Source organism: Zophobas morio, unplaced genomic scaffold (assembly GCF_036711695.1).
Source record: "Zophobas morio isolate AGI-343-1 ecotype UQ-CSIRO unplaced genomic scaffold, CSIRO_AGI_Zmor_V1 ptg000044l, whole genome shotgun sequence".
NCBI lineage: Eukaryota > Metazoa > Arthropoda > Insecta > Coleoptera > Tenebrionidae > Zophobas > Zophobas morio.
The window spans coordinates 5,572,137-5,583,946 of NW_026972149.1; the positions used below are offsets into that span (position 1 = coordinate 5,572,137).

Consider the following 11,810-nt stretch of genomic DNA (forward strand, 5'->3'; position numbering starts at 1 on the left):
GGTTTGTGGTTGGTCTTTGGTGTGAATCGTGTGATTGGTGGATGATTCGACATTTGTGATTGGGTAATAAATAACATTGACATAAATGTCAAAGATTTAATGCAGTTTTCTATTACTTAATTTCAACTGATCTCTCTAGACGTCGCTGCGGTGTGGACAGCTAATGACATATAATCCAAACCACGCGATTTGTGTTTTCTACCAATGATTTTGAGGAAAGTTATGAATGAGGTTTCCACACCTTACTTCTACCACCGTGCTCGCCACTAATGGGATGACATGTCGAATTTTCTCCCTAGACATCCAGAATTTTTGGAAAAAATTAAAAACTGTATAACAATATTCTGCAATACAAATGCTCTGAATTTTTGTAAATATTATAAGGTTATCGTAACCATGGTAAATCGTTATTCAAAATTTATGCGTTTATCCCCTCTCAAAAAGTTAATGACGTCATCTTAAAATTTTTCCCAATAAATCCACTCTGAAATAAGCAAAATAGTATGACTCAATGCTTGTGGTTTACTAACGTACTCATAGTTTTTAGAATTACTTATACAAGATGAGTCAACAAATTAATGAAAGGGTCAATTTATTTTATTGATTAAATGCACAACCGAATGCTCTGAAATCTTGCAAACGTTTTAACCGTACCTACCGTGAGTATGCTAAATTTTTAATCAAAATATGTCTGTTCCCGTCAAAAAACTGATGACGTCATCTCAAATATCAGTATATCTTTATTTTAACTTACAAGGCTTCTCATAAAAAAATAAAATTCGCATAATCAAATTTGATCATTTTTCGAAAACGCTGGATTTGTTATAGTGTACTTGGACCAATTTTTTTATAGGTGTGCTGGTTTCTAATCAGTTGAACCTCACCAAACTGGCTACAAATTTTTAAATTTTAGGGAAAAATGGCACGTTTTCCTAGAACATCCTACAATTGCTGTCAGAAATTTTAGAATTTGTAGAATAAGTATTTCTGGAAACCGGGTAATCCCAAACGCTTCCAGGCTCTCAACGATTTTGGAGTTACTTCTTGCATTGTGTTTGGGTCTTCAGTATCAGACAGTTAAATTAGCAGCAGGTGTCTACATAGTGGATATTTAGCAAAAGAAATACTTATCTAAGCTAATATTCCATTTTAAAATATAACAAATAAAAATTACATATGTCTTACTTGGTTACAAATTTTATTATTACTTTGTTCGAACACATTATTGTGCAAACTGCAATTGAGATCGTGTATTAAGGGTCACAATCACACTATCCAGCGAGAGTTGTACTGTACAAAGGATCACTTTGTTGACTAAATGTGTTACGTTTAGTTACCGCAGAGATGGTAAACATATAGGTGGTATGAGGGCTTAAGTCTGTGATGTTACCACGAGATATAGCATTGCCAGGAAACGTGATATTTGTTGCTGGAGCTAAAATGAAACATAGTAAAAAAGTAAAATACAGAGTGAGCGAGTACCTGTGCATTCTGCGTGAAGCGGTCCTTTAATGGGACAGTAATAAGCAATGTAGCCGTAAACGTTAACTATTCCATCTTTACAATCGCGTGCCCAACCAAGTTCGACGAACGTGACTCCCACCCTATAAATCCAAACGTTTCTCAATTTACCCCTTTTATTTTTGTAATATTTAATCTTGCAATCGGACCACAACATGCCGCTACTACTGTCTTTCGTGTTTGCTGCTATGGCAAGCTGGAAAATTTGATTTTTATTCACTTTCATATCAACAGCTGTGGTTTTATTTGAAACTACCTTCCAGTTAAGCAAACCCTAAAAAAGTTTTCGTTACAATACGCATGTTTGAAATTTTCCAGAATCATACAGTACACTGATCAGGTCTATCCCTTACGTTACTACAAGTGAAGATCGTATAGTTTGTGATATATTGATTCGTCGATAACTCAGGAGGTTCCCAAAACAACTCAAAATCTCCTTCGCTGAATTTTACTGCAATAAAATTCTTTGGTTCTTTCACATCTGAAAAAAAATTATTAGTATCTGCACACAAACGACTTAAGCTATGTCGTACGATCTGCTTCCTCAGGGACACGAACAGTTGATCTTCCAAGCGATGATCCGTTCATATTTTCTGACCAAATGTGGAAAGTGTAGCTTTTAGACGCAGGTAAATTGTCGAACTTAGCGTAAGCGTTTGTGATTTCAGTGGGTTTAATAGAATCATCCTCCTCGCAACTAATTCCATATCTAAATAAAGGCCCGTTCTTTTGCTTTTCTTTAATATGCTTCCAGTAGATGTAAACTTCTCTATACCCGTCATCAAAAGCAACAATCTCAAAACTGCCAACATCCGTTAGTGGTGGTTCATCTGGTACTGAAATGTAAATGTTATCATCGACACAGTTTTTGTACGACAACCTCACTTTTACTGCCCGTTCGCACAGTAATAGATGCGTTTCGAGACCACATAGATTTATCATCAGGTAAAGCTTTGGCCGAACGTAACGAAACTCTAATTTCGCATATAGTGTGTGCATTTGGAAGATTTGTTAAGTTAAAACTTGTTCTTCCGCGAAAGCTTCTACCAGTGAGCATACCTCCAAGCTTCCACTCCTTTTTTCCATATTTACATTGATACAAGATTCTATGATGTACGCCTGGTGGAAAGGTTTGCATAGACGAAGGAACCCTCCAGGACAAATACACAGACGAAGGTGTCACACTCTCTGCCATTAAGTTTTCGGGAGGACCAGACCACACTAAAAGAGATTTACGTTGTGCTAGTTCTAACGTAACAAAGAAAGACAAACCTTTGGAAAAATGAACGAAATACACATTTATCTGATTCTGGCCAAAAGTGTTGTTCATTTTGAGAGTGAAATTGAAACTCTCGTATACTAGTCTATAGTGAGGTGTTGTTAACTTGTCCCAGAAGCAATACTTGCGTTTATTATTAGCTTCAGACTGTAGAACTGGGCATAAGTAGATATATCTACAAAAATAATAATTCGTTTACTTCATCTGAAAATAAATAGCAACTGCACAAAAATTATGTAAACAAAACCAGAATACTATTCGTTCCCAAATGATCAGTTTACCTAGCCGCCCTTCCTTCTCCGACAGTAAACGTTAAATTGTAGTCTGTAGAGACATAGTTGTTTGGTGTTGTCCACGAGCACGTTAAGTTATCATAATTATTCGATATGCAACTGAAATCCGTAACTTTTTGTGGTTTAACTGGAATCTAAAAATTAGCTTTTCGAACTGAATATTAAATATACGTACTTCCCACTGAAACATACGTCTTACAAACGGTTGTATCATTTGATATACATGTATACAAGTCTTTGGATACTAATGCTGGCTTTGGAATGTGTAAATTTATGACAGTTGAATTAACAACATCAATCTGCAACATTTATTATCAACACAAAAAAGAACTATATTGAACTTTAACTTACCATTTCTGATGGAATTGGTTCATCATTTCTAGTAAAAGATAAACTATCACTTTTATAAGTTGTGTCAGTTATAACACATGCTAAATTTAATGGATTGCCGTATTCTATTTCAATATCATGTCCTTTGGGTGATATATCTATAAATCAAATACCTAGTACATATTTAACAACTTATGTTCCTACCTACATCCAATCTGACAAGCAACTGCAAAGTAAATACTTATACAGAAGAATGCGAACAGTATTTGCATATTTATTTTCTATATTTGCAAAGTACAATTAATGTTCTAAAAATTTTCGGTAATGAGAAATATCAGATTAACAACTGACTAGAGTAAAATCAGTAGAGCCAAATTTTAGTTACAACATACTATCTAACATCGCGAATAACGAAAGAAATTAAGATGCGTTACATACATACTATATCGCAGTGGTGTATTTTTTATTTTTGTTATGGTTCCAAGTAACGTTCGCAAATTAAAGGTATTCACATTGTGTCATTTGTATGGTGATAATGATTATTATTATTATCACTTTCTTTGTAATTCTATTTGATTTTTTTTATAGGTGTGCAGGTTTCTAATCAGTTGAAACCGCACCAAACTGGCTATAAATTTTTAAATTTTAGGGAAAAATGGCACATCTTGCTAGAACTACCTACAACTGCTTTAAATGTTAGAAGTTTTAGAATTTGGTTGAAGTTGATCACGTGATCAAGAATTTCTGGAAACCGGGTAAACCCAAACCTGATAATAAAGTTTCTATCTCATCTAACCGATACAATAATTTATTCTTCTAAATTTAGATTTATACATACCCAATGTTAACTGCCAGACTGCTGACGTTGTTATTTTTTTATTAGAACACATACTCAATTAAGGATACTAAATATAAGCAGTATTATTATTATTAGAAATGTAGTTTATGTACAATTATTTGTCATTTTACCATAATAAAATTTATTCAATAATAGGTGTACACTTTAATAAATCTATTCTATATTATCTAACAAAACCAAACTTTGGTTATAATATCAATTTCTCACAAAAATTTAACACTCTAAATTGTAACTGATAAATAACAATAAATTAATTATAAAAACTTATAAATGTAGTATCACGCCTTTTTCACTGCATTGTTGAGCATTATTTCTTGTGTTGGGTCTGCTTTTTGCTTTTTCTTTAGCTTTCGCCTTCGTCTTACGAAGAAGTATGCCACTATAGCTAAAATCACCGCAGCACCAATTGGGACAACTATTAACAATATAGTCTTCATTTTTGACTTTCGAAGTTCTTCCTTCAGTTCACCGATACATTTCTCGTACACTTTAAAATCGTCTATGGGAACATCCTGAAGGCATTCTGCAACGACATTAAAGATACATCAGAACTACAATGTTTAACGACGATTATTATTAAGTATTTTTCAACTTTGTTTTGAAATAACTCATTTTAATCTGATTGATATCTGAGTGAGGTTCAGAGTGATGTGATAAGTTGCAATGTTTATCTAGTGGGCGATAGAACTGAATTTTAAACTAAAAAAAAATCACCATGTATAAACCGGAAATTGCTTAATTCCAGTTTTTATCTTGTGATAATAAGTGTGTTAACGTGAAATGGCTTGATTTTTAATCAAAGTGCTTAATTTAAAAGGCAAAGCAATCATCTCTCTCTCTCTCTCGCATTGCACCAGATACTTTGGAATCATCTAAGTTAATCGCTTGTTTTTGTGTGGATTTCCAACAAACGTTTGAAGTAACTTATCTCGGGTCAAAGATTATTATAGTTGATACATATAATATAACATCAACATAATTTTTTCACAGGTTATGGTTTTGCGGCAACATTGACTCTATATATATGCACACAAACATATTAAAAGGTTATCGTATAAATCTGATCCAATTAAAAACGATAGCATGTGCATTTTCTTCTGATAGTGCGACTTATTTGCTTTCGAATTCGATTTAACCACAATAGAGTTTAATAAACCTACTCTGTTTACTTAAATTTTATCACGAGTCAGGTGTACTTACCAGCTTCTTTTCTATGACAGACGAAAGGCTTAAAATTGACTTTTCGACTTATCAGCCACCTGTTTATCGTCCAACATCCACACCCGTCTTCTTCGTATTCGATCGAAACATTCGTCGTGTCCAAAAATTTCAAACTGCAAAGTCCCGCAAAATGTTTCGTAGTCATCGAGATCAGTTTATTTCCTGATATGTTATACTTTTCCAGAGTCGGCATAAACCCGAGGTCTGGTAATTCACCGGGTTCTTCGGTCATCACGTAGCTGATATCTAAATGAAACAACGGGCTTTTTATAGGTTTTGCTTTTTCGACGACGTCCACGATGTTCATGTTTAAGTTCTGTCCTAAATAGAGTGACTGAAGTGACGGAAGTTGGAATAATACTGGCGGTATTTTCGTCAAGGAATTTAGCGACAAATCGAGAGTTTGTAAGTAATCACTTCCTTCGAAAGCTTGCTTGTCAATAGCAGCTATAGAGTTGTCGTTTAAGTACAAGATCTTGAGGTTCGAATATTTCGTTAAGTCTTCTTTCGCTAATTTTCGTATTCTGTTGAAGGAAAGATCAACAACCTATAAAAATGTTATTTGTTTGCTAAATGGTGATTAATGTGTCATAAATTTACCTCAATGTCTTTTCCTAAGCACTGCGTAAATTGTGTCATGTCTTTACCGTGGCAGTCAGCCGCCTTCATAGAATGAATTCTACTAATTTTACATTTTCCTTCTCTTTTGCAACTTAGTGTTTCAATCGAAGCGAAAGACACGCACAGAGTAACTATCCAAATGTAAACGTCCATATTCAAAACTGGAAGCACAATAAAATATCAATCATAAACACTTATCAACATTCTACTATCAACAGATTTATTTACTTCATTGCAACAGTTCAGTTATTTCACATCGTTCATTGGATGCCACTGATGCGCAGCATTTAAATTTTCATTTTAAACTCATTAAAACCGTATTATAATAAAAGTTTTCAACTTGAAAATTACCTTTATGCACTTAACACATTTTCCACAACACCTACTACAGTTTTGTATTAATTAAAAAAACACTTAGGAAGCGGTTTCTGGACGCGTCATCTTACTCATCATTAGCAGCGTACACGATTAACTAATTATCTAAAAACCGCGTAGCCAAAATCTGACTTAAGTCACTTACACGGAAAACTTACTTACGCTTTATCACAGGTTTTTGTTATGAAACAATTATCCGAACAGATGTGAGATAGCTTACAAGAAGATAAAAACTGATAAACGTACCATTTTATATAAAACAAATGAATTATATTACATAGTAATTGGGAGTTTTTTATTTAATCACTACGAGCACATCCACAGGCCACAAAGCTACCCACCAATAAACTTAACTGGCTGAATTGCATAATTAAACCAACGATCAAGTCTGTGTTAAAGACACTTATGACAAATAAAAGCACGTATTACATTGTCCTCAAACCGAAATTTCTAAAGAAATACTTCAGTCATATAAAAAACCGACTGGAAGATCACGACCTCTAATTAAAAATACTTAAGTTCTGCGCTTATCTTAAAACCGAAGAACGGAGATACGGGACTTGATGAAAAGATAATCTTTTAGGTTTATATGTTCGGTTTAAAACAATTGCGCATCTTGTTACGCCTTATCATAAATATAATAAATTGTACTAGTTAAGTATGTACTGTATTACACAACTAGGTGATGTATTTGATAAGCATCAATAAGATGAAGGAAAGTTTTTAAAAGATTTATTTATTTGTAAGGCTCGACGTTTGACTGTATTTAATTGAATGTGTTTATTGGTGCAGAACTAATTTAGATTCAGTAAGGGGTGTAGCTCATTGAACTAATAGAATAGGTGACGTCACTAACTGATTGTTAATTGGAATTACAACCTGAAAACTTAAATTAACCCAATTAGAAGAACTATCAACAGTGTTGTGTTATAATTAACACTGATAATATAGTTTTATTTTTTATTAGTGTATTAATTTGACTGTCTGTGATGAGGCGCATAACATTGTTATTGCATACTTTTATGCAAACACTTGGTAGCTCAGTCTTAAATTTAAAATATTGCTCTACGTATATGTAGTTCTGTAATCCCTAAATTCCAAAGAATATAGTATCTCACACGTATGTACAGTATTTTCAGAGTGATGTTTTTCCATTGCAAGTGCCCATGACATTATAATTGTTTTATTTGAAATCTATTAAGATAATTAAATTAATACCCAACACCAATTTTGTTTTGCGCAGAAAACACGCGCATCTTACTTTAAGTACAGTTTAAAAAAATTGTAGAGATTGGTGTTTAAACTTTTTGATAGCAACTGTCATGCCTGCTCACGCCTTGCAGATAATGTGAGTTTTAAATTTGTCAAAAATATTGACAATGTATTTTACTCATCCCTTTTAAAACCCGTCTGACGACTCGTTTTGGGATTTTACTCTAAAATAATGCCTTGTGAAGCTTGTTTTTTGATGTAGCTACTAATATGGCTTTAGTGAGTAATTATTTTAACCAATTTGGGGTTTCTTTTGGATTTTGGTGTACGTGATTTTTTAAAAATGTGTGTCTGGTGTGACAACACTGCACTGGCGAATTTGTCAAATTTTGAATTCTTAACGCGCGAGAAATCAAGTAGTTTGAGGCTGCGCGTCCTTCTTTGAATCAGCCAATCACAAGCGACCACGAATTTGATGACCGATGTTGGCGGATTTGGATAAGACACCGGCTCAAAAATTCGATTTTAATAAATTGTAGACAATATTCGGTTTATCATAGAGCAAACCAGTCTGAAACAATCACTTAAGCGAAATGTTTAAATTATTAGGTGAGTTGGTTTGTAATTCGTTTAGTTATAGGTTATGTAAATATAAACATTTTTTCAGTTCTGGCTGCCTTGTCAGCTAGTTCTTGGGCCCTTTACCCCTCAAGCTCAAGTGTTGTTGAATTGACGCCTTCTAACTTCGACAAATTAGTGATTAAGAGTGATGAAGTCTGGATCGTAGAATTTTTTGCCCCCTGGTGTGGACACTGTCAGGCCTTAGTCCCCGAATACACCAAAGCGGCAGCTGCTCTCAAAGGCGTGGTCAAAGTCGGGGCTGTGAATGCAGACGACCATAAAGATCTGGGTGGCCGCTATGGAGTGCGTGGTTTCCCCACAATCAAAATCTTCGGCGCGAACAAAAACAAACCGGAAGACTTCAATGGGGCCAGAACTGCTCAAGGACTCGTGGATGCAGCCCTACAAGCCGCCAAAGCCAAAGTCAAAGCGAGTCTTGGTGGAGGCTCTTCGAGCTCAGAACAGGTACCAACCAAACAAAATTTGCTTACACTGGACTCATTTTTCAATTTTTCAGGACGCTGATAATAAAGACGTAATTGAATTGACTGATAGCAATTTTGACAAGTTAGTTATGCAATCGGAGGATATGTGGCTGGTGGAGTTCTTTGCTCCATGGTGTGGCCACTGTAAGAATTTAGCGCCCCACTGGGCTAAAGCTGCCACTGAACTAAAAGGAAAAGTGAAAGTGGGAGCGCTGGACGCCACTGTTCACCAAGTTCAAGCCTCAAAATATGGTGTTCAAGGATACCCCACTATTAAGTTCTTTGCTCCAGGGAGGAAGAGTTCTGATTCAGTTTCTGATTATGATGGTGGACGTACAGCTAGTGATATCGTCACCTGGGCTTTGGAAAAATTGGCAGAAAATGTGCCTGCACCTGAAGTTTTGCAAATCATAGATCAGGGTACTTTTAAGCAAGCGTGTGATCAGAAACCTCTGTGTGTTGTGGCTATTCTTCCACATATCTTAGATTGTCAGTCAGAGTGCAGAAATGACTACCTTAAAATATTGACAGAACTGGGAGAAAAATATAAGAAGAAAATGTGGGGGTTAGTGATACTTTTTTTTTTTGTTAGTGTGAAATACTTAAATTAATTTTGTAGCTGGATTTGGTCAGAAGCAGGGTCTCAATTTGATCTTGAAAACGCGCTAGATATTGGCGGATTTGGTTACCCAGCGATGGCGGTCATTAATGCAAGAAAAATGAAGTATTCGACACTCAGAGGTGCATTTTCACGAGACGGAATTAACGAATTTCTTAGGTTAGTGGTTTGTAACATCTACTACTGAAGCAAAATTTATATATGTATTTTTAAAGGGATTTGTCATATGGTCGTGGCAACACTTCTCCTGTCAGAGGGCAAGAACTTCCAAAAATAGTTGGTATTGAACCATGGGACGGTAAAGATGGGGAACTTCCACAAGAAGAAGATATTGATTTGTCTGATGTTGACCTTGATAGCAAAGATGAACTTTAAAGAAAACTACAAGACTAATTAGTTTTAATACCGTTTTTATACTACCATTTTGTGTTTTTGGTAACCAATTCCTGATGTAATATTGAATGTTTGTATGATAGTTATTATTTAAGTGTTTCCTTAATTATTTTAATAAACATATCTTTCGTAGTTTGCTTTTTTGTTTCGAAATTGTCGCGATCAATAAAGGAGGGTGGTTGACATAAATAAAAAAGTTGGTCGAAGTTATTGACGTCATAGCATCGTTGGTGGGGATGATCAGACAAATTTTGGTTAGCGTTTTACCATCGACACGATATTCCTAATGTAACATCCGGTACAATAGTTTAGAAAGTTATTTTGAGACCTGTGTTGTATTCGACGGGTCACGAAACGTCGAGAAAACATAAAAATAGTCAGTGGCTGAAATTTTGAAAGTTTTAGAAATGAGATCAGTTTTTGGCAGTACGTATATGAGTAGGTGTACAATTCCTCCAAGAAAAATGTTGCAAATAAGTGTCTAATGTTTCCTAAAGGTGGATTCATTTTGATAATTTTTAATAAAAATGAATTGTCCTCGTACTTTTTATATATTTTGTAGGTTATCAAAAAAGCAATAAAATTTATCCTATTTACGACAGCAGTTTCTAATAATTAAGGAATAACCGCAATCATGCACATGTCAATTCTAAGTATTAATATTACAGTTACAATTATAAAATTTGTGGCACGATTTCACAACATTCGGTTTTAGCAAGTTAAACTGTAACATACCTATTGTTTTTACAATGTTGATTTTTTTTTCATGAATATCTTATTTTATAAAATTTAAATAATATTTGCTACCGTAAATTTTGGAGATGACGTCAACAAATTGTTGGTAGGGATGATTAGCCAAATTTTGATCATCTACACATATAAAATTTGACAACAGGTTCAGCAGTTTCGGAGATTATCTGTCTATTAAAAATCCGAACAGACGGCAGACAGACGGCAGATGCTCTTATTTAATATTTACATATATCGTTTTTTATGCATCATATGTGAAAAATGTAAATAATTGTATAAAAAAAGAGAAATCGACTGTTTTGGGGCCCAGCGGGTAATTTCCCGGTATCCCGGCGGCACAATCCGACACTGGGTGAGATTAAAAAAGGGTTTAGAGTAGAAACTTGGTTTTCTGTTTTCTAGAGATATCTGACTAAACCCCAACGTGTTTTTGTGCCGCTTATTTCGAACATGAGCTACACCACTTTTGTGCCGCTTTCGTTAAACTGGAAATCCCGGACACGATTTTAATTTCCGAAAATTTACTTTCTGATCAATAAAAAAGCTTGAATTATTATTATTATTATTTTGAAAGACAGTACTCACCGCATACCCACACTTTTGAATTGCTGTAAAACAATTCTACATTTCTATTCCGGTTGGGCTTATTTATCCTGGCCAAAGAGACCATTTGGTATATTAAATTCAACAACTGCCGATTCTCGATTACATTTATTGGGAAGATTAGATAGCATTTAGCAACATTTTATATTTATTGATTTGATTGTAGTAGCAACAAAGAATGCAGCAGTACTAACTTAAAAAAAAATTTGCCTGCAAGTACCTGGAGTTTCTGTACTGGAAGTACTCTTACAGACAAAACGAGAAGGTTTGAGTGTTGTTATTCTAGCTGACGTTTTGTTTCGAGTGGGTACTTTCGTAGTACCGTTTTAGTCCTCATTTGTATTATTTCAGGTACCTCTATTCTTTTTTCCATAGATAGACGGACAGACAGACATACAGAAACGGGAGACCTATCTCTTCGTCCTCTAGGGGTCATGAAAGCAGGCGCGGATCCAGGGGGGGGGGCAATGGGTGCAATTGCCCCCCCCTGACACACGACCGAGGTACTTTATTTTGACCAACTTCAAAATTTTGAAATCGCTTTTTATTTTGTAAATACAGTACAACCTGTATAATCCGAATTCACGATTATCCGAACATCCAGTAATCCGAACAGAGGCTATTTGAA

The 11,810-nt window shown here is 34.8% G+C and overlaps 3 protein-coding genes across 6 annotated transcripts; 1 reads left to right on the forward strand and 2 right to left on the reverse strand.

Moving 5' to 3' along the window:
* Positions 1-1,181: 1,181 nt before the first annotated feature.
* LOC135141195 (cytokine receptor-like) lies at positions 1,182-3,945 on the reverse strand. 2 transcript variants are annotated; one of them, XM_064072057.1, is made up of 11 exons: positions 3,632-3,945; positions 3,445-3,581; positions 3,269-3,392; positions 3,082-3,220; positions 2,794-2,975; positions 2,407-2,742; positions 2,055-2,357; positions 1,848-2,002; positions 1,778-1,795; positions 1,483-1,717; positions 1,182-1,435 (listed from the first exon to the last, which is right to left on the reverse strand). In XM_064072057.1, exons 1-11 carry the CDS (start codon positions 3,693-3,695, stop codon positions 1,272-1,274), a joined length of 1,857 nt encoding a protein of 618 aa, XP_063928127.1. In that variant the 5' UTR covers positions 3,696-3,945; the 3' UTR covers positions 1,182-1,271. The 2 variants fall into 2 exon arrangements, with proteins under 2 accessions (XP_063928127.1, XP_063928126.1); XM_064072056.1 differs by having other exon boundaries at positions 1,483-1,795.
* A 388-nt stretch (positions 3,946-4,333) lies between these two features.
* Positions 4,334-7,073, reverse strand: LOC135141197 (slit homolog 3 protein-like). 3 transcript variants are annotated; one of them, XM_064072062.1, is made up of 4 exons: positions 6,841-7,073; positions 6,104-6,285; positions 5,483-6,050; positions 4,334-4,805 (listed from the first exon to the last, which is right to left on the reverse strand). In XM_064072062.1, the coding sequence occupies exons 2-4, from the start codon at positions 6,275-6,277 to the stop codon at positions 4,561-4,563; spliced, it is 987 nt and encodes a 328-aa protein (XP_063928132.1). In that variant the 5' UTR covers positions 6,278-6,285; positions 6,841-7,073; the 3' UTR covers positions 4,334-4,560. The 3 variants fall into 3 exon arrangements, with proteins under 3 accessions (XP_063928132.1, XP_063928129.1, XP_063928131.1); XM_064072059.1 differs by having other exon boundaries at positions 6,746-7,073; XM_064072061.1 differs by lacking the exon at positions 6,841-7,073 and adding an exon at positions 6,476-6,684.
* Positions 7,074-8,111: 1,038 nt separating this feature from the next.
* Positions 8,112-9,961, forward strand: LOC135141196 (protein disulfide-isomerase A6 homolog). Its single transcript, XM_064072058.1, has 5 exons — positions 8,112-8,320; positions 8,379-8,797; positions 8,850-9,382; positions 9,437-9,595; positions 9,652-9,961. Exons 1-5 carry the CDS (start codon positions 8,305-8,307, stop codon positions 9,809-9,811), a joined length of 1,287 nt encoding a protein of 428 aa, XP_063928128.1. The 5' UTR covers positions 8,112-8,304; the 3' UTR covers positions 9,812-9,961.
* The last annotated feature ends 1,849 nt before the right edge of the window (positions 9,962-11,810 follow it).